Source organism: Aotus nancymaae, unplaced genomic scaffold (genome assembly GCF_030222135.1).
Source record: "Aotus nancymaae isolate 86718 unplaced genomic scaffold, 86718_ANA_hifiasm-v0.15.2.pri h1tg000108l, whole genome shotgun sequence".
In the NCBI taxonomy this organism is placed as follows: Eukaryota; Metazoa; Chordata; class Mammalia; order Primates; family Aotidae; genus Aotus; species Aotus nancymaae.
The window spans coordinates 3,252,729-3,275,931 of record NW_026988523.1 but is presented as its reverse complement, the minus strand read 5'-3'; the positions used below and the strand labels follow the sequence as shown (position 1 = coordinate 3,275,931).

Below are 23,203 nucleotides of genomic sequence, written 5' to 3'. Positions count from 1 at the left end.
GGGGCTAGGAAATGGGAGATACTGATTGATTGAGTTGGGGATGATATTGAGTTGGGGATGATATTATAGCAGGTTTAATCTGTTTTCTTGTGCTGAGTCAGTTCTGGTTTGAGGATCACAGAACCAGTTGAATTAGTTCATTGGTGTAAGTCACAGGTCCAGGTGGAGTCAGTCAGTGGCCAGAATACAAAATTCTGAAAAACGCTTCGAAGACTAATCTTAGGTTTTGACAATAGTACTGTTATCTGTTGGAGCAATTGGGGAAGATACAAATCATGTGACCTCTGGAGCAGTAGATTATTATAGAAAGGCAAATTAGGGAACAATGGCTGGTAGGTGTAGTTAAACCTACTGGTTTAGCAGAATTGAGGCCCCTCCCATAATTCTAATCTTGTGGCCTTTCATCAGTCTTAGAAAGGTGGTGTCAGTGCTAGTTTTGGGAAGGGATTATCATTTTTTTAAAGTCAACAGAGGCAGGTAGCATGTGAGGTTAGAAGCAAGATGGAGTAAGGTTAGATTTCTCTGTTATAATTTTTGCAAAGGCAGTTTCATTGCCATTTTTGCAGTAGTAACATTGCCAACCAGTGGTTAAAAAAAAAGACCGTAAATAAATTTTTATTAATTTTTTTTTGAGACAGAGTCTCGCTCTGTCGCCAGGCTGGAGTGTAGTGGCACAATCTCGGCTCACTGCAATCTCAGCCTCCTGGGTTCAAGCAGTTCTCCTGCCTCAGCCTGCTGAGTAGCTGGGACTACAGGCACGCGCTACCACGCCCAGCTAATTTTTGTATTTTTTAGTAGAGACGGGTTTTCACCATGTTGGCCAGGATGGTCTCGATCTCTTGACCTCATGATCCACCCGCCTCGGCCTCCCAAAGTGCTGGGATTACAGGCGTGAGCCACCGCACCTGGCCTAATAAATTTTTATTTCTAAGCTGTGGCTTATAATGTGTCAGTGGGTTGTGAATAGGATAGAATGCTTTTCACATGGTAAGAATAGGCATTATTTCATGAATTTTTTGTTTCATTTATGTGTGTGGGTACATACTGGTTCCCGATGTAAAATGTGCTTGACTATGACTTGTGCCAAAAAAAGCAAAAAAGTTTAAAAGACACAGCAAAACCTGCTGATACAATTGGTTATTTCTGTGGAAAAAAGATAAAATTTATTCCCACAAAACACGAAAATAATACACAGATAAATCAGAGACCAAAATGTGAAGATCAAAACTTTAAATATTTAGAAATTGATGACCTTGACCAGAGCTTTTTTGGTAGAGTGGGAGTGGTGTAAGAGCCAAAGTCTAATTGGAATGAATTCACATGTGAGTAGACTAATTAGAGTAACTATCAAAACAAAAGAAGTTTTGTAAGCTTTGGGTCTGTTTGAGAAAAGCAATGAAGGAAAAAAGAAAACACAAAAGGAGTTTTGTAACAATGAAAAGCAGTGTTAATAGGATTAATATCAAGGTGTTATCCAACAGTGGCATTAAGCAAAGTAGGGTTTGGGGGGTTGGGGTTTTTTTTTTTATTGTTTTTTTGTTTTTTGGTTTTAACCTGAGACCTTGTCATACGTTTATTTGTAGATGGGAATGGACTACTAAATAATTACTGAAGAGCATCTTTGAGTAGTCAAGAAAGGATTAGATTTGGTTAGGGTCATCATTTTTTGCTTCTTTTCCCTAGACAATCCTGGTTTTCAGCCGTTCCTCCCCGACACCCCCATCTAATTCAGCATTTGTCCCAGTTTTTAAACATTTTATGAAGGTATCATTAGTAATTACATTAAAATAAGCTGGGATGGAGGATTTGGTAGTTTTCCACTTTGTACTTCCGGCTTCTGCTAGTGTCTTGTCTAGCAGTATATGAGACCTATGAGCAGTGAATAGAGTCCCCCTTTTAGCAGCCTATTGTGCCATCCCCATTCTGTAAACTGTGGAAATGCATACATATACTGACAGTTGGTAGGGGTGATTGGAATTGTGGACAGTTACATATTGGGTATTTTTCTTTTCTTTCTTTCTTTTTTTTTTTTTTTGAGATTTGAGGCAGGTCTCACTCTGTCACCCAGACTGGAGTGCAATGGCGTGATTTCAGCTCACTGCAACCTCCACCTCCCAGGCTCAAGTGATTTTCCTGCCTCAGTCTCCCAAGTAGGAGGATAGGCGAGTGCCACCACACCCAGATAATTTTTGTATTTTTAATAGAGATGGGGTTTCACCATGTTGGCCAGGCTAGTCTCAAACTCCTGACCTCAAATGATCAATCCACCTCGGCCTCGCAAAGTGCTGAGATTACAGGTGTGAGCCACTGTACCCGGCCTATATTGGGTCATTTTCAAATAGATGCAGGAAATCGATGCATAGCAGTCCTGCCAGAGAGCTTATGAAGAGTAGACTGAACACTTCCTACAGTGGCTTTGTTATTTGCTGTATGGTATAAATCTACAGCTGTTTTTTTTTTTTTAATTTCATTATTTGATGCAATTTTGTTTTGCAGTAAATCCTTTTGACAGCAATAATTTTTTAAAAGTACCTGTTTAATGAAAAGTTAAGGACTACATTTTTGGTTTCTCAAGAAAATTGATAATGAATGGGTGGCAACACAAGGTTCATCAGTATTTATTATCTCTCTTAAGGGTCACAATAATATCTCTAACCACATGAAATCTAGGAACATAAGGATATACTTCAGAAGTTAATAATTAAGAACACGGTCCCAAAAGGTGAGTTTATCACATGTAGTTATAGAAGGTGTGTTTTATATTACTCTGTGAAGCATAACTTCTCGAGATTAAGACAACGATTTTTCTAAGTCAATGTAGCACACTTTTGGTTCCAGTTTTCTTGTGCATGTATGAAAACAAAGTGAAGCAGAACTGTTACTGAGAAGGCTCTTTTAGTAGAAGAAATTTGCAACCAATTAAAAGATACCAATTTAATATCAGTGTCATAGGATGCTTCAAATAGAAAATTGTTAATTTCTAATAATGACATAAATTTTTTTTGTGTAGTTAATGGAATTTGGGTAGAACATTTGGAAAATACTTCTCCCAATAGTTAAATATCTGACATCATTGTGAATGCTTAAGATAAAATGATAGTTTCACCTCTACTAGATTGCTACCCTTAAGCTTCTTCTATTAAAAAAAACTATAGCTTTCACTCTGTCTTTGTACATTATTTAATATAGATAGAAAAATATCTGAATGTATATGTGGTAAAATAACAAGTGATTCCTTCTTGTAAGTTTTTGAATTTATTTTTTCTTTGCTCATTTCTGTTTTTCCTATAATAAACAGAAGTTGATTTTGTGATAAATTGTAATTAACTTATTCCTCTAAAACACACAGACACAATGAAAAAGGCAAAGAAAAACTAAAAAGGAGTAGTGAGGCATTTCCTTTTTTTCCTTTTTAATTATTTGATTCCTTTAAGGAAAGACAAGATATGAGACCACAGATGACGAGAATTATGCAATTCCCCCAGCTCCCGATGTGTAGAAGACTCATTTTAACATGGTAGTAGGAGGCTATTCTAAGGATCTGCATTTATATTTTATCCTTATTCTTCTCTTCCTTTAACTGGATACAGTTATAAAAAGTCCAATACTGATATTGCTTTTCATGTTATCAGGAAGGAAGTAACTAGTTTGCCTTATGTAATTAAGATAGTTTCTGTGATGCTACATTACATCTGTTTTTCAGCTTTTGATTGCTGTGACTTCTATAGCTTTTGTACATATATCCATTCATCTTACCTTTTCCAATCTGTACCATTTTTTAAATATATGTTTATATCTCATTTCCTAATTCCTTGATTTTTGCTGGCCTGCCTGGTTTGTTTTCATTCTTTACTTGCCCCATGTGTCTTACTATCACTTTAGTTGCTGACCTACCTAGACTCTATGCTTTAGTGTACTTAATTTTCTACCCTATCTCTATACTTGACTGTTAATCATAATCCTAATACTCACTGCAGATCCATCTCCTTTTTATAAGGAATTCTGGTAAACAGAGCAGTTAAAAATTACTTTGAAAATATGCATAATTAGTCCAAGTATTATTTCCAACTGAAAGAAAAGCTTTGAATTTCTAATTATTGGAATTAAGTTTAAGTTTAATTCCAAAATATGGTGTCACATTTTTGTTTTTTCTTATCAGGCTAAAAGACCTCACTAGTCAGCTAGCTACCAGCTAGGACTAAGAATGACAAATTTTGCTTGTTTCTGTTGCTTAATGTCTTCCAGCACAACTAAGTTTGTCACCTTCTAAAATGGCCAAGTGGCAAATAGTGAGTAATTCATTATTGGTTTACTGCAATTAAGAATTCATTTTGTGACTATATGGGCTTGAGGAAAGAGTGTGTACAACCTCTCCATAGAACCTACTATTGACACTATAATTTGGAATATGTGACTATACAGCCTGCCTAACCTGTAAATGCTTTTTTCCTATGTAATTTGGCTGTGATTCTGATTTTATTTAGGTACTAATGCTACAACTTGTACAATTATGTTAGATGATACATGACATATATTGTAATATAGATAATTTCTTCCTGTCTTTTGATCCAGTTAATGGGTAATTAGTGGGCAGGTGTTTTATTATTATTATATTTTTGACAGAGACAGAGTCTCATTCTGTTGCTCAGGCTGGAGTGCATTGGCACAATCAGAGGGTTCAAGTGATCCTCCCACCTCAGCCTGCAATTAGCTAGAAGTACAGACACCTGCCACCATGCCTGGCTAATTTTTAAATTTTTTGTAGAGACAGAGTCTCGCTATGTTATCTGGGCTTGTCTCAAACTTTTGACCTAAAGCATTTCTCCCCAATCACCGGAATTACAGGTGTGATCATCATGCGTGCCCTGACTTTTTCTTTTAGTGTAAATTTTCAGGCAGCTGGCTTTGGTTTTGAATAACTGACTTTTAGTTGAGGTCATTCTCTTGAAAGCTATCTTAATTGTTTATGTTTCATTCACTTGCTTTTATGCATAATTCTTTGGTAAATATATTTTTTCCTAAGTAGAGCTATTTATAAAGATACTTTATGCCTGACAAAGATATATATATATGTAGTTAGAGAAAAAGAGTTATCTCTAATCCCGGGTCAAGAGTAAATCTGATTCAAATGCACATGTTAATCCAACCCACATGTTACAGACCTAAAAAGAGATAAAACCATGGCCACTTTGAGAGTTTTAGTCTGGTTATACCTTTTCAATTTTGTATTATAGGAAAGTTAAAGGAGGGAATATCGATGTACATCCATCAGAAAAAGCACTCATTGTTCAGTACGAAGTGGAAGCTACCATTCTTGGAGAAATGGGGGATCCCATGTTGGGAGAACGAAAAGAATGTCAAAAAATGTAAGTTCTTTATTTGTGCACATTTTCAAAGTAGTGAACATTATATAAACTTCATACAAATCTGATGTTATTTCGATCTGCATAGGTGATTGATTATGGCATTCTTCCAAGCATACTTTATCTTAGTGAAGGAGAGATTTTATTAAACTGTATGTATGGTGTATATTAATCCTAGAGAAAATAAGATTTTTGTAAGCTTAATAGGAGCTTGTTGTAACATATATATTCTAATTTATCCCATTTAGAAAATGAATATAATTGATTATGAACTACTGACTTGTGAAATCAACAATAAAAGATGTGTTTATGTGGTTTTTTTTTAAGTTCTGGGATACATGTGCAGAATGTGTAGGTTTGTTACTTAGGTATAAATCTGCCATGGTGGTTTGCTGTACCTATCCACCTGTCATCTAGGTTTTAAGCCCTGCATGAATTAGGCATTTATCCTAATGCTCTCCCTCCCCTTGCCCCCTACCCCCGACAGGCCCTGGTGTATGATGTTCCCCTCCCTATGTCCATCTGTTCTCATTCTTCACCTCCACTTATTAGTGAGAACATGTGGCGTTTGGCTTTCTGTCCCTGTGTTAGTTTGCTGAGAATGATGGCTTCCAGCTTCATCAATATCCCTGCAAAGGACATGAATTCATTCTTTTTTATGGCTGCATAGTATTCCATCATGTGTATGAGCCACATTTTCTTTATCCAGTCTATCACTGATGGGTATATAGGTTGGTTCCAAGTCTTTGCTATTGTGAATAGTGCTGCAGTAAACATACATGTGCATGTGTCTTTATAGTAGAATGATTTATAATCCTTTGGGTATATACCCAGTATTGGGATTGCTGGGTCAAATGGTATTTCTATTTCTAGATCCTTGAGGAATCACCACACTGTCTTCCACAATGGTTAAACTAATTCCAATTTCTCCACAGCCTCACCAGCATCTGTTGTTTCCTAACTTTTTAATAATCACTGTTCTAACTGGCATGAGATGGTATCTCATTGTGGCTTTGATTTGCATTTCTCTAATGACCAGTGATGATGAGCTTCTTTTCATGTGTTTCTTTGCCACATAAATGTCTCCTTTTAAAAAGTGTCTGTTAATATCCTTCTCCCACTTTTTGATGGTTTTTATTTTTATTGTAAATTTGTTTAAGTTTCTTCTAGAATCTGGATATTAGACCTTTGTCAGATGCATAGATTGCAAAAATTTTCTCCGATTCTGTAGGTTCCCTGTTCACTCTGATGATAGTTTCTTTTGCTGTGCAGAAGCTCTTTAGTTTAATTAGATCCCATTTGTCAATTGGGCTTTTGTTGTAATTGCTTTTGGTGTTTTACTCATGAAGTCTTTGTCCAAGCCTATGTCCTGAATGGTATTGCCTAGGTTTTTTTCTAGGGGGTTTATGGCTTTGAGTTTTACATTTAAGTCTTTAATCCATGTTGAGTTAATTTTTGTATGAAGTGTAAGGAAGGGATCCAGTTTCTGTTTTCTACATATGGCTAGCCAGTTTTCCTAGCACCATTTATTAAATAGGGAGTCCTTTCCCCATTGCTCCCCATTGCTTGTTTTTGTCAGGTTTGTCAAAGATCAGATGATTGTAGATGTGTGGTGTTATTTCTGAGGTCTCTATTCTGTTGCATTGGTCTATATATCTGCTTTGATACCTGTATCATGCTGTTTTGGTTACTGTAACCTTGTAGTATAGTTTGAAGTCAGGTAGTATGATGCTTCCAGCTTTGTTTTTTTTTGTGTGTGTGTGGTTTTTTGCTTAGATTGCCTTGGCTATACAGGCTCTTTTTCGGTTGCATATGAAATTTAAAGTGTTTTTTCTAATTCTGCAAAGAAAGTCAATGGTAGGTTGATGGGAATAGCATTGAATCTATCAACTTTAGGCAGTATGGCCATTTTCACAATATTGAGTCTTCCTATCTATGAGCATGGAAATATTTTTCCATTTGTTTGTGTCCTCTCTGATTTCCTTGAGCAGTGGTTTGTTCCTTTCCTTGAGCAAGGAACTCTTCAAGTTCACCTTGACGAGATCCTTCATGTCTCTTGTAAGTTGTATTCCTAGGTATTTTATTTTCTTTGTAGCAATTGTAAATGGGAGTTCACTCATGATTTGGCTCTCTGCTTGTCTATTGTTGGTGTATAGGAATGCTTGTGATTTTCGCATGTTGATTTTGTATCCTGAGACTTTGCTGAAGTTGCTTGTCAGCTTAAGGAGTTTTTGGACTGAGATGATGGGGTTTTCTAAATATACAATCATGTCGTCTGCAAACAGAGACAGTTTGACTTTTTCTCTTCCTATTTGAATATGCTTTACTTCTCTCTCTTGCCTGATTGCCTGGGCCAGAAATTCCAATACTATGTTCAATAGAAGTTATGAGAGAGAGTATCCTTGTGTTGTGCTGATTTTCAAAGGGAATCCTTTGAACTTTTGCCCGTTCAGTATGAGATTGACTGTGGGTTCGTTATAAATAGCTCTTACTATTTTGAGATATGTTCCATCAATACCTAGTTTACTGAGAATTTTTAATATGAAAGGATGTTGAATTTTATTGAAGGCCTTTTCTGCATCTATTGAGATAGTCATGTGGATTTTGTCGTTGGTTTTGTTTATGTGATGGATTAAGTTTATTGATTTATGTTGAACCAGCCTTGCATCCCAGGGATGAAGCTGACTTGGTCTGGTGGATAAGGTTTTTGATATACTGCTGGATTCGGCGTGCCAATATTTTATTGATGATTTTTGCATTGATGTTCATCAGGGAAATTGGCCTGAAATTTTCTTTTTTTATTGTGTCTCTGCCAGGTTTTGGTATCAGGATGATGCTGGCCTCATAAAATGAGTTAGGGAGGAGTCCCTCTTTTTCTATTGTTTGGAATAGTTTCAGAAAGAATGGTATCAGCTCCTCTTTTTACCCCTGGTAGAATTTGGCTGTGAATTTATCTGGTCCTGGGTTTTTTTGTTGTTGTTGTTGGTAAGCTATTAATTACTGCCTCAATTTCAGAACCTGTTATTGGTCGATTCAGGCATTCAGCTTCTTCCTGGTTTAGTCTTGGGAGGGTGTTTGTGTCCAAGAATTTATCCGTTTCTTCTAGGTTTTCTAGTTTATTTGTGTAGAGGTGTTTGTAGTACTCCCTGATGGTAGTTTGTATTTCTGTGGGATGAGTGGTGATATCCCCTTTATCGTTTTTTATTGTGTCTATTTGATTCTTCTCTCTTTTCTTCATTAGTCTAGCTAGCAATCCATTTTAATTTTTTCAAAAAAACAACTCCTGGATTCACTGATTTTTGGAAGAGTTTTTCATGTCTTTATCTCCTTCAGTTCTGCTCTGATCATAGTTATTTCTTGTCTTCTGCTGGATTTTGACTGTTTGCCCTTGCTTCTCTAGTTCTTTTAATTGTGATATTAGGGTATTGATTTTAAATCTTTTCAGCTTTTTGATATGGGCATTTAGTGCTACAAATTTCCCTTTTAACAGTTGTTTAGCTGTGTCCCAGAGATTCTGGTACGTTATGTCTTTGTTCTCATTAGTTGCAAAGAACTTCTTTAATTCTGCCTTAATTGTGTTATTTACCCAGGAGACATTCAGAACCAGGTTGTTCAATTTCCATGTAGTTGTGTGGTTTTGAGTGAGTTTCTTAATCCTGAGTTCTAATTTGATTGCATTGTGGACTGAGAGACTGTTTGTTATGATTTCCGTTCTTTTGCATTTGATGAGGATTGATTGTTTTACTTCCAATTATGTGGTCGATTTTAGAATAAATGCCATGTGGCGCTTAGAAAAATGTATATTCTGTTGATTTGGGGTGGAGAGTTCTGTAGATGTCTATTAGGTCCACTTGATCCAGAGCTGAGTTCAAGTCCTGAATATCTTTGTTAATTTTCTGTCTCATTGATCTGTCTAATATTGACAGTGGGTGTTAAAGTCTCCCACTATTTTTGTGTGGGAGTCTAAGTCTCTTTGTAGGTCTCTAAGAACTTGTTTTGTGAATATTGGTGCTCCTGTGTGGGGTGCATATATATTTAGCAGAGTTAGCTCTTTTTGTTGCCTTGAACCCTTTACCATGATGTAATGCCCTTCTTTGTCTTTTTCGATCTTTGTTGGTTTAAAGTCTGTTTTATCAGAGACTAGGATTGCAACTCCTGCATTTTTATTTTTTATTTTATTTTATTTTTTGCTTTCCATTAGCTTGGTAACTATTCCTCCATCCCTTTATTTTGAGCCCATGTGTGTTTTTGCATGTGAGATGGGTCTCTTGAATACAGCACACGGATGGTTCATGACTCTATCCAATTTGCCAGTCTGTGTCTTTTAATTGGGGCATTTAGCCTGTTAACATTTAAGGTTAATACTGTTATGTGTGAATTTGATCCTGTCATCATGATGTTAGCTAGGTATTTTGCGCATTAGTTGATGTAGTTTCTTCGTAGGGTCACTGGTTTTTATATACCACTTTTTCCTTTCCATATTTAGTGCTTCCTTCAGAACCTCTTGTAAGGCAGGCCTGAGGTGACAGAATCCCTCAGTATTTGCTTGTCTGAAAAGGATTTTATTTCTCCTTCACTTATGAAGCTTCGTTTGACTGGATATGAAATTATGGGTTGAAAATTATTTGCTTCAAGAACATTGAATTTTGGCTCCCACTCTCTTCTGGCTTGTAGAGTTTCTGCAGAGAGATCCACTGTTTTTCTGATGGGCTTCCCTTTGTGGGTGACCTGTCCTTTCTCTCCAGCTGCCCTTAACATTTTTTCTTTGTTTCAGCATTGGAGAATCTGATGATTATGTGTCTTGGGGTTGATCTTCTCGAGGAGTATCTTCGTGGTGGTCTCTGTATTTCCTGAATTTGAATGTTAGCCCATCTCGCTAGATTGGGAATATTCTCCTAGACAGTATCCTGAAGTATGTTTTTCAACTTGCTTCCATTCTCCCTGTCACTTTGAGGTACATCAGTCAATCATAGGTTTGGTCTTTTCACATAATCCCATATTTCTTGGAGGCTTTGTTCATTCCTTTTCATTCTCTTTTCTCTAATCTTGTCTTCATGCCTAATTTCAGCAAGGTCGTCTTCAATCTCTGATATCAACTTGATTGATTCAGCTGTTGATGCTTATTTATGCTTCACGAACTTCTCGTGCTATGTTTTTCAGCTTTTTCAAATCATTTATGTTCCCCTCTACACTGGTTATACTAGTAAGCAGTTCCTGTAACCCCTTATCAAGGTTCTTTGCTTCCTTGTATTGGGTTAGAACATGCTCCTTTAGATCAGAGGAGTTTGTTATTATCCACCTTCTGAAGCCCACTTCTGTCAATTTGTCAATCTCATTCTCCATCCAGTTTTGTGCCCTTGCTGGAGAGGAGTTGCAATCATTAGGAGGAGAAGAGGCGTTCTGGTTTTTGGAATTTTCAGTGTTTTTGCACTGGGTTTTCCTCATCTTCGTGGATTTATCCTTTGATCTTTGAGGCTGATGACTTTTGGATGGCGTTTTTGTAGGTTTTTTTTTGTTGTTGATGTTGCTGTTGTTGCTCTCTTAGTTTTTCTTCTAACAGTCAGGCCCCTGTTCTGCAAGTCTGCTGTAGTTTGCTGGAGTTCCACTCTAGACTCTGTTCACCTGGGTGTTACCAGTGGAGGCTGCAGAACAGCAAGGATTGCTGCCTGCTCCTTTCTCTGGAAGCTTCATTCCAGAAGGGCACTGACCTGATGCCAGCTGGAGCTCTCCTGTATGAGGTATCTGTCAACCGTTGTGGGGAGGTCTTTCCCAGGCAGGAGGCACGGGGGTCAGGGACTCCCTTGAGGAGGCAGTCTGTCCCTCAGCAGAGCTGGTGTGCTGTGCTGGGAGAATCGCCCTTGTCAGGATCGACTGCTCTTATCGGAGTTGGCAGACAGGAAAGATTAAGTCTGCTGAAGCTGGACCCACAGCCACCCCTCCCCCCAGGTGCTCTGTCCCAGGGAGATGAGAATTTTATCTTTAAGCTCCTGACTGGGGCTGCTGCATTTCCTTCAGGGATGTCCTTCCCAATGAGGAGGAATCTAGAGAAGCAGTCTGGCCTCAGCCACTTTGCCATACTGTGGTAAATTCCACCCAGTCCAAACTTCTCAATCTCCTTAGCATTGTCAGGGGAAAAATGCCTACTGAAGCCTCACTAATGGCGGATCCCCCTCCCCACACTGAGCTTGATTGTCTCAGGTCGACTCCAGACTGCTGTTCTGACAATGAGAATTTCAAGCCAGTGGTTCATAGCTTGCTCGGCTCCATAAGAAAGAGTGGGACTCACTGAGTGAGGCCACTTGGCTCCTTAGCTTCAGCCCCCTTTCCACGGGAGTGAACAGTGCTGTCTGCTGGGGTTCCAGGCGCCCCTGGGGTATGAAAAAACTCTTTCAGCTACTTCGGTGCCTGCCCAAACAGCCACCTAGTTTTATGCTTGAAATCCAGGTTCCTGGTGGTGTAGGCTCACAAAGGATTCTCCTGATCTGGGGATTGCAAAAACTGTGGGAACAGTGTAGTACCCAGGGTGGGTAGCACAGTCCCTCACAGTTTCCCTTGGCTGGGTGAGGGAGGTCCCCCAGCTCCTTGCACTTCCTGAGTAAAGCAACACCCCAACCTGCTTCTGCTTGCTCTCCATGGGTTGCACTCATTGTCTAACCAGTCCTATTGAGATGAACTGGGTACCTCAGTTGGAAATGCAGAAACCACCCACCTTTTGTGTTGGTCTCGCTCGGAGCTGCAGACCAGGGCTGTTTCCTTTCTGCCATCTTGGCGCCTCCTTGTGCCTCTAGGTATCTGCCTAAGTGAGTTGAAAACACGTTCACACAAAAAGCTGCACATGTATGTTTATAGCAGTTTTACTCATAACTGACAACAATTGGAAGCAAACTAGAGATCTTTTTAGAGTTTCTCTGTATTTACCTTTCTTTCTCTCTATGCCTTCTGATGTGTAGCTAAAACTATATAAAAATATAATAAATTTAAGAGACTTAAAATGTAGGAACCAAAAAAACCCCAAATAAATTAAGGTAGAAATAAAATAAAGGGATAGACTATTGCTAGGATTCTTCTTTTAAGCCTTAGAAGGCACTCTAGCAAATTTAAACAGAAAAGGAATTTATTAAAAGCTTTTAAGTAACTTGTAGAACCCCAGGAGAACCAGATTTGGGGTTGAATATATAGCTTGGAATAATAAGTCATACTTCCGGACTGGTTTCAGGAGAAATCATCTGCTTATGAATAGTAAGTTTACAGGACATTGCTCTGAGATCTCCACTCCTGCTCCTCCTAGTACCGTGATGTCTTCCAACAAAAATTTGCCATCTTTAACATGAAATAATTGTGCTTGCTTGTCTTTCTCTTTTTGAAAAGAACCTTGCATGGGAACATCTCCTTGACAGTCTTTTGACCAAGTAGAAGCTTCACTTTGAACCTAATTTTATGTCTTTATACCTCTTCCTGGTACCATGAATGTAACTAGGCAGTTGTTTCCAAACTCTTAATAATGGTTTCTTAATGGGTTCCCAGTGAGCCTCCTGGGCTAACTTTAATAGGAGGGAGGGGTTGGCTTATTATTGATTTTTAATGTACTAATCTAAGCATAAAATGTATTCATTTCTTCCTCAAAATTCCTCATATAGATCTTAAAGTGGATCTCACTTTTTTTTAGTTTTACTTTCTATGTAATTACCACCAGAACAACTGAATCTGAACATATTAATATTGTGTTTTGTCATTAAATGAAAATAAGTTCGCATTTGTGGGTATGGTCAAGAAAATGATTTATTTGTGATGGTATGGAGACTTCATATATTTTATATCAGAAATACTGTTTTAAAACAGAATCTCTGAATATACTGTCTTGTCTAGAGAGGCGGAAAAAGATTTTATGTTCCTTTTGTTATATTGTTTGTCTAGCTCACAGAAAATTACTGCCTTGTATTTTTCTAAGCCTAGTTATATCTACTAGTTTATTTTACTAAGAGTCTATGGCGAAGTTCTCTATAGTAATGTATAGTCTGTAAATTATTCTATAGTCATCGTATTAAAGTTATTACTTTTATAATACCTGAGTTGAAAACTGCTATTATACTTACAGCATTCGACTTAAAAGTCTCAATGCCAACACAGATATAATTTCCCTGGCAAGGAAGGTGGTTGAAGAATGTAAACTCATTCATCCCTCAAAACTAAATGAGGTAGAACAACTATTGTACTATCTACAGAACCGCCGTGATTCATTGTCAGGAAAAGGTAAGTAATAGAATTCCTGACTTCCTAATTCACGAAGTTGTTTGACTATAGTTTGTCAAACAACTATTAACAAAAGTTTATCAAACTTTTGATATTTGATGTTGGGTAGATTTTTTTCACCAGTGCTATGAATGGGTAAACAACAAAGAATAAACATAATTTCTTTCATAGTAGGCTTTATATTAGCAGCTTCCTCATAAAATAGTCTAATTATTTTTCATGTGTTGTGTATGTACACATATACCAAAATAAGGCATAAAAAAGTAAATGTCTGTCATATTGATTCTAGAATAACAAAAGGAGATAATTTGGGGCAGAAAACCTATTTTCACTGCCCCAACTAGAATGATATTTTATAAACTTCTTTTTTATATTTGTTTACAGTTTGGATGGATTATGTGTTAAAATATTTATCTTATGCCTTAGACTATCCTAAAGGTATAACTTTCATGAATCTTTTTTTCTCTTCCTTTTTTTCTTTTTTTGCAGCAGAGAAAGAGGTTTAATTTGGGTGTCACCAAACTAGAAGATGACAGAAAACCTCAAATCCATCTCCCTGAGGAATTTGGGGCTAGAGTTTTTAAGGGTTTTGGATTAGGCTGAAGTGTGGAGAGTGTTGACTGGTCAGAGAGTATAAGGCGAAGTAGTGGGACAGGATGATGAAGAAGCCGTATTCTCATGCTGATTTCATTCTTCTATGAGGGTCTTCAGACTGGTTGATATCAGCTATTTCACTGACACTCAGGGTCTGAAAAACATTTTAAATGATCCTTAAGCAAAAGCTTTATGATTCTAACGTCAGAGATGCTGTCTGTAGGAACAATGGGGATGCAAGTGGTCAGTATGTTTGACTGACTGTATGACTTTTGGCAACAAGGAAATGGGCCAAAGTGTAGCCTAATTAATACTTAGTTATAACTATACTTCTGTCTGCAACTTGGCATAGAATTCTTCTCACCCTTTGGGGACAGTTTCAGTTCCTCCTTTTCTTGTTCATCCTCAATCCTGAGGTATGATCAATAAAGAGGGAATCAAGGGATGACCTTTCTAGCAGCTTTCTGCTGACAAGGTATGCACATAGCAGGACCATGATTGGGATTTGAGGAATGAAACTGCTTAGCAGTGGCCTATAAATGGTTCTTGATTGCCAAGTCTAGGGTTCCAACTCTGCATGACAAAAATGTCAGTGCTTGTTACTAGTCCCTGTTGTCTTTTGGGAATAGAAAGAAGAGCAAAATGACAATAATGATAATAACAAGAGTTTGTAAGGCGGACCAAAACCAGTTTCCCCTTCCTGTAGGAAGCCAGCCAAAGAGATTGTGAAGGTGGCCTGCACCTCTTGTAACCATTTAGCTTGTTTGGAAATCTTGTCTATTCACAGCAAGTGAATAGTTATTTCACAGATACCGCCTTGCTTTGCCAGGAGAAAATCTAATGTAATTTGATTATCCAGAACCATCTATGCCAGAGTTTAGGCCTAGCAGTTTTCTTCTTCAGTTTAGCATGTCAACATGCCATATTTTGAGGTATGTATTTCTGAGCCCCAACATCCCTTGTATGAAACTTTTGTAGAAGTTCCACACACAAAAAATGGAGTTGGTAGAAAAATTGAGTTAATAGCTGAGTGGCAAAGGATCCCAGTAAGCCAGTCTCCCATTCCTGAGAATAGGCCATGCCCATTAGACAGCTGTGTCTCATTTCAGGAGATGCTTTGTAGACTAGCTTTCAAACAGAGGAAAAACAAATATTGGTATTTGGGGCAATCTATAAACCAGTTTCCTTAGAGTCTGAAAGGAAGTCAATTGATGTCTGAATGTTAGACTCAAAGCATCTCAGTTAAAGTGGGAATAAGCAGTAGCAATCTGACAAGTTTTTCTTGCCCGTCTTACAAGGTATGAGCTTCAGCTCGCATGGCCTTCAAAAAAGTTAATAATGATTTTACTGAGTTTAAGTCAGAAAAATGGAAGAAAATTTTGAAAATGTTAGTTTGAAGACTTGTAGCCAGGAAGTAATTCAGGTTTAGTTCAAATTGTAGAAAACAATAAAAACTCAAAAATAGTAGACAAGGCTAGAATCTAGTAACAGGTATACTGTAGTTTCTTTCGAAACAAAATTTTTATCTCCAGTGCCCCATTTCTACCAAAGACAAATAGTAGGACCGATTTATTTGCAAAATAAGTTTTATATTTGGCCTGACTGCATAAAGTATGTCAAGAATAGTGATTGGCCATATAGGCTCTTTTAAGTTGACTTTGCAGGAAATTTTTCATAAGGAATCTTAATTTCGACTTTTTAAAAGCCTCAAGGTTAGCCAAACCAAGGATTTATCCATGCCTGCAGATACCTGTATGAATTGGGTGAACTCATCTCCTGTGGAGGTCCCAAAATAACTTGAGGGTTTCTGGATCTCTTAAAAGTAACATTTTTATACTTATCACAAGTAAAGAACTCTATAAAGAAACTACATAGACGAGGTAGAAGGCCAGTCTTTCCAAGGTGCTTTTATTGACTCTATCAAGTCAACATCAATTCCTCAAAGCAGTCTGGTCATATCTGAAAATATGCCAATCCAGTCAAAGCCTTGGTAAAGTAACCAGCATCTCCACTTGTGTACTGCTACTAAAGAAAGCAGATTCTTATTGAACTTATGCGAATAGCTATATTCCCATAAAAGAATACTTATGAATGGTTTCCACACTTGTGAGAACTCAGATAGAAAGGCAAATTTTTCTCAGAAAGATATACTTTACTTGTCATAAGCTATAAATAGCTCAAAAGAAAAAAAAATGTTTTCTTGGCTCCTCTTCAGTCAGAGTAGCAGACTTCCCAACAGAATGTTGTCTGTTAACCTTGGAATTGCCATTCATAAACCAGGCAGTTCTTTGTCAGTCAGGTGAAAGTTGTTTAATGGACACTGTAGAATCCTGCAGCTTCTCACACAATTTCAGAGTCAGTCCTGGGGAAAAAGAGGCTCCCTGCTCTTGAGTATCTCCTCCTTGAATTTCCCAAGTACCATGATCCTATACAAACTATCTCCATTTTATTATGGAATGCTTCTGGGCACTGCTATCCCCAGTTAGACTGTTTCTCTGACATTGCTCCGATAGCCTGGGTATTTCAGATGTTATGATCATTTTATGTCTTTCCATCATAGGGTGTCTTCAGTTAATGTCCTATAACAAGGCAGTGAATGCCTCTTAAGTGGAAATTCTCTAGTCCAGAGTCACAGTAGTCGTCAATGGGATGTGCTCACAAGACTTTTGCCATAAGCCTCAGTAAACATTCCACAAAAGGCTATGAAGTGGAAAATTTGTTCCTACCAGCACTCTGGCTTCTATTCTATATTCAATGCGCTTGGGGAATCTTACTGGTTCCCATTTTAGTATGTCCAGTTAATATAGCTTGAATGGCAGATTTGTATCCCTTCAGTTTTACAGTACTGGGCAGAGGAAACATCCTCTAGTTAGATACAATATCCATTTTCATAAGACATTTAGGTAAAAGATACACAGCTATTTTACATAAAGCCTGTTTAAACATTTCAGCCTTGATAATCCTACCCACCCTTACATTGTACATTCTGGTCCCAAGAATTTCTCTTCACTCCCAGACCATTTTACTGTCTCCTGTGAAAAGAGATTTGGGTTCCCAGCAGAGGATTTAGCTGAGGGACCAAGGCTTTTTAGTCAGTCTTCGTGTTGATTAACCACCTCAACATCACCCCAGGCAATTGTTCAGATTTCTGATTTTGATCTTTGTCTTCTGATTTTTTAAAAAATGTCTCCAATTGGGGTAAATACAGAAAACTGATTTGGTACCCTTTAATGTTGGGGGAACCAGCAATTAAGACCTTTCAACCCCATCAATTTCCATTTTATTCATTCCATTTCTTAATAACTGCCTAAAGATTTTCACTCTGCTGGGATGAGTCCCATGGCCTTCCCCTTCTCTTTTCCTTTTAGTTTTACTCCTATCAATGTTTTCTTCATCCTGTTTCTTAATAACTGTTTAAAACTTCCCATCTTCCTGGGATGAGTCCTTTGACCTTCCCCTCTACCCTTCACCATTCCCTGGTTAACTAACCTAATTATTTTCTACTATCATCTGTAAGACCCTTGAGGAAAAGCTGACCGTGACCTGGGTAATGGGCATATTCAAGGGGTGAATATCCCTGTCATCATAACTCCAGTCCCATATGGCTTGCATATAAGCTGCTTCATCTGGGGTACTCCACCAGTTATAGGTGGAGTTGGACAGTCCCTTTTCTCAGGGTAAAGAGACCTTACAGGGACTTTTGTCCTGTTCATTAGGCTGACTCCTTTCTCACTAATAACCTCCTGTTTGTCAGGATCATGTATAACCATTTGCAATTGTTTAATAGTGAGCAGTGGGTACTGTACCAACCCAAACATGTTCTTTCACTCTGCAGCATTTAAAACCAAAGACAGTGCTCCAAAATTAGTTACTCTCAAAATCCATTTCAGTATAGGTTCCTTAGGGAGCTGATGATACTGATCTATAAAATGAAAGGGTGGGGGATGAGGAACCTTTGATTCCTGAGTGACTGTGTGATCATCCATGGCATGGAACTGCAGCTAGGCCATGCTCAGTTACTAAAGGTAAAAGTTACAGTGAATTTGGAGATGGATAAAACTTCTGGGGAGTTGGTTCACTGGATGCATAAGGAAATGCAAACTAATATGAAAAAAGTGTAATATTTGATTCCTTGGTATATCTGTAATGGCTAAAATAAAAGTAAAAGAGTGCTGAGTTGGGTCTTGAGGCAGGAGAAAGCACAGATGTGGGTCTGTGTGAACTCAGGTCACTAGCCTCAAAGCTACCCACAAAAGCGGAAAATTATATAGGGCAATATAAAATGCTTCTGTGACCCGTGGTCTCCGAGAAGGTAGCCAACGTAGAAGAAAGCAAAATGAAGTAACTATTGAAACCAAAGTATATAATGTAAGGGAATCATTCTATTTGATAAAGCTCCCACTTGGTCACAGGTCAAGTTTTCAAGGATGTAAAACAAAATGAGAAGAACCCTCAACTAGTACCTTCTCTTTATGAAGAACACAGAAAGACAAAGAAAAGATTATTTCTGGAAGGAAAGGGAACAGTATGAATATTCATAAACCAAAAAGTATACCAGAGTCAATGTTTCCTAAGACTAGTCACACACATCTTTTTCTCCTGTTAATCAAAACCCTGCAGGAGACAGTGATTTCTTACGTTTTGCTCAACCAGATTCCACACAGAGTGATCTGGAACCTGACTGGTAAACAATTCTTACTACCCTGTTGCCAGCTTGTCAGGTTCCTGGATTCTCTTAACTGTGGCTTCCAAAAGAGCAGAGCTTTGATCACCCTACTTGCTGATTACAAAAGAAAACATTTTCTTTATTTTCATAGGTTCATAGGTGAAAGCTGTCCAGTTTGGCAAAATACAATCCAAGGGGCTGCTTGAGGTAGCAGGGATCAAGTTAGCATTTCCCATATTGACCGAGACAAAATTACAGAGTACGTGTAACAAAGACAAACACCAGTTACTTGGCTCAGTATCCAAGGTTTAACCTAGCAAAACAGACAAAACAGATCTTCCTTTCCACCTGTTAGGCCCACTGAGCTTCTGCTAATGTTTCCTTCCGGGTTCCCCATACAAAAACAGGACAAGATAAGAACAGACATGAGACCCCAATAAGTCAGAATTATAAAACCAGGTTTCATAACTGAAACCAAATTGTCTGGGAGTACTTCCTCCAAACATTGCTCTTTATTCTCCTTCCAACTGGGGAAATTCCCCTCAAACAGGGCCCCTTTTACAGATTAGGAAGGATCAACAGGACCTCTGAATAGGACCTTTAAGGAGAACAACAGATCAGGAGAAGGCAAAAGGGATGTCGATTGCGCTTGGGAATACTTAAACCAGAGAAGTCTTTCGGATTCAGAAACTGTTTCTCTACTGCAAGCAAGCTTATGTGAAGGTCGACATGCCTTGCTGGCAAGGGAGCCTCCAGAGACAGCCCTGGCTTAAAGAAGCCAGACAGCCACTTGGACTCATCTCTGGGCCTCTGAAATGTCAAGGGGTCACTGAGCCACAGGCAGATGCCCATGAGGGGTATCCCTTTGTGGGGTCACCACTAAATTGTAACCGTTACAGCAATTGAATACATTAAGACACTGGGTTGCAGCAGAAAAAAAGGGGTTTAATTGTAGGGTCGCCAAATAAGGAGATGGGAGGAAACCTCAAATCCATCTCTATTAATCCTTCTTAGGAAAATATTATGTTTTTATTCCTCAACGTCTCTATTGTTGCCATGCTCCTATCCTCAGTTTCCTCATAAAAGAACCAACCCACTAAGATATTAGAGCTGAGAAAATGATTATTTATATAAAATAATGTAAACTAAAAATCAAAACAAAAAAATAGATATTTTAATGGAAAATTATCTCAGATTATTGAATGCTTCGTTTTGTTTTGCCATTTTATAGTATTTACTAAATGAACATATTTGTATATGTGGTGCTTTTTTTTTTTTTGAAAACAGGGTCTTGCTTCATTGCCCAGACTGGAGTGCAGTGGCATAATCATAGCTCACTGCAGCCTCCTGGGCTCCAGTGATCCCTCAACTTGAGCCTCCCTAGCAGCTGAGACTATAGGCATGTGCCACCACACCTGGCTAATGTTTTACACTTTTGTAGAGACTGGGGTCTCACTATGTTGCTTAGGCTAGTCTCGAACTCCTGGGCTCAAGTGATCCTCCTGACTTTGCCTCTCAAAGTGCTGGGATTGCAGGCCTGAGCCAGTGTGCCCAGCTGGTGCTCTTAAAATATGTCAGTGCTCAAGTTTTGATTAGACTAAGAGAAGAAAAGAAAGAAAATTTTGTTTGGAATTTTTTCCAATTAATCAGTCTCCCTTCATCCAAGCAAATAAAGTGCCTTGTACTTAATACATACTTTTATTAGTTGTGAATACTAGATACTTATATACTTCTATGTATTTAGTGAATACTAAATACTTAGATACTTCTAAGATAGATGATCAATATATATTTGTTGAATGAATTAAATGGTTGTAAATTTATTTAAAAGCAAAAATAGGCATTTTGAATGAACATGATTGCTTCTAATCACATAGCTGGCATTCAGTGAAGTACTATGTAGATAAGGAAAATATCAAGAAACATTTTTATTAAACAAATATGATAGAACATTCTTGTCAAGATGTCTGTAAATGATGAGAGATCACATAGTCCAATAAATTCCAAGTAGAAAAGCAAATCTGGTAGTCTTTTAATATCTGTGTCTACTTATTGTAGGTAACAGTACAGTTAAAGTTGATCTTTCCTAGTGCAAAATTAATGTAATTCTGAAGGCATTTATAATAAAATATCTTTAAACTAGTAAAAACTCTTTCACTGAATTTTCAGGGCAAATCAGTGGTTTTACCTTGCTCCCCAGAAATTAAAGGAATAGGAAAAGATTTCATGTCATTGTTTTATCCATATTTCAAGTCAGTATTTTCTCTGTCTAGGTAGAGTACTATTAATAGTTGAAGACATAGGAAATGCTTTAGGAAATGTATATTAAATATACACTTTTTTAAACTATTGGTGTTTCTTTGTTAAAACTCTTTTGATAGGCAGTATGTCAAAGCCAGAAACTTTATTTTAAAAGTGATTGAAACAAAATAATAATACTTATTTGGTTTTGTGATTCATTACATTTAGTGATTTTTTTCTTTGCATAATTAAAACCACTGTCTTAGTAAGTTATCTGTTTGAAGCAGAATTAAGCTGTTGAGAATATATGAGCTTACATAGAATGGGTGCTGTCTTCTGAAAATAATGACTCATTCTATCATTTATATTTATTTGTTAATTATGGAATCAAAAATGTTGATACCATTCTAACTTACTTTAATGTGCGTATATTATTTAGACTTATGATCCAGATCAATAAAGTATATTGGATAGTTTTTTTTGCTAAAAAATGAAATTATACCGTTAATCAGATAATTCCATATAACGAATGGCTCAAACTTGTGTTCAGCTATTTTGGATAACTATTTATTTGGGACTAAGTGGGGATTTAATTAACAGAAGTAATAAATATTTGCCTTTCAATTTATGATCTTAATTTTCCTTGTTAAAAAAGAACCAGTTAACAACTATTCTGTATCTTAGCTTTTAAATTTACCCATTTTTCTTTCTGCTTTGTTAATTTTCATTTTAGTTTGTTTGTTATTCGTTATACTTTTTTCTTTGCCTTATTGATTTTCCTATTCCTACCTTAAATCTGAATTAGAAATGGAAAGAGAGGATACTTAGAACAGACTATTTTGCTTCTTGTTGGCAAGTTTGGCTGTATACCTTACCTACTCAAAAAGTTAACCAGGGAGGAAGTTGCTACCTAACATAATTTGGTGATTAGTTATAGACTTTATTAATTTATACTCTCCTCCATATCCTCATTAGATCAAGTGGATTATATATGATCATTTTTATACATTGAGAAAAGAGTATCTCATAAATTATTTAGTTTTAATATCCCCAGTTTAGCTAGAATTAAACTCAGCTGCTGAAAATAAAAATTACCCAGAAACCTTAAAAACCTAATTTTCCTTATTAAAAAAAATATTTTTACAGAGAAAAAAGAAAAATCAAGCAAGCCCAAAGATCCACCTCCTTTTGAAGGAATGGAGGTAAGACTGCATGCATTCTGATCTAATAGAGGACTGGATGATAAGACATTGCCTTTTTCCATCAGTAATACACATAATCACATTAAACCCATGTGGTATTTTAAAAAAATGATTGAATTCAGAGGTACCTGAAGAAGGTAGAAAATTATTTAATTGAAAAAGACAAAAAATACTGGTTGTGCTTCTTAGACAATTTATTTTAATAAATGATGGGTAAAAATGTTTACATATTCTTATTGTAATATGTTTTGAAATATATTATTTAATCTACTGTAGTAGATACAAATATTTTATATCACATTTAAGATAATTTATATTGATAGACAATATAAAAAGTTTATGTACATCTCATTTTATTATGGGGTTTTGTATTAGAGTCCTAGGTCTAAAAGTCTAAAATTTTCCTATCCAAAAAGGCGGCTACTGTGAGTTCTTTGGAAATTTGTATGTTATAAAGGCCAGTATATTGATCACAAAATATCATTTCTTTGACAGTGAATCTGTTGAGCGTTGTTGATGCGTGTTTTCTGCCTCTTCCTTTGTTTCAGATTGATGAAGTTGCCAACATTAATGATATGGATGAATATATTGAGTTATTATATGAAGATATTCCTGATAAGGTTCGGGGTTCTGCTTTGATCCTGCAGCTTGCTCGAAATCCTGATAACTTGGAAGAACTACTATTGAATGGTGATTTATAGCTATAAATATTAAAAGTAGAAAATTACTATAAAACATGTTTAATTATAATAGAGGAATAAGTTAAAAACAATATTTATACAAAAGAATGCATATATTTTCCAGCTCTTTATTTTTTTCTTATTCAGATTTCTTAAATTGAGAGCATGGTATTTATTCTCAGGAGAATTCACAAACCATTTAATTTA

The 23,203-nt window shown here is 37.0% G+C and overlaps 1 protein-coding gene across 3 annotated transcripts in view; it reads left to right on the top strand.

The window, feature by feature from the left end:
• The window catches only part of KIFAP3 (kinesin associated protein 3), a 144,637-nt gene that overhangs the window by 11,085 nt on the left and 110,349 nt on the right, over positions 1–23,203 (top strand). For all 3 annotated transcript variants that reach the window (XM_012444618.2, XM_012444619.3, XM_064370723.1), the window contains exons 2-5: positions 5,235–5,366; positions 13,459–13,613; positions 22,261–22,316; positions 22,865–23,006. In XM_012444618.2, coding sequence (XP_012300041.1) covers positions 5,235–5,366; positions 13,459–13,613; positions 22,261–22,316; positions 22,865–23,006 — 485 coding nt within the window. The remainder of the gene's footprint in view (positions 1–5,234; positions 5,367–13,458; positions 13,614–22,260; positions 22,317–22,864; positions 23,007–23,203) is intronic.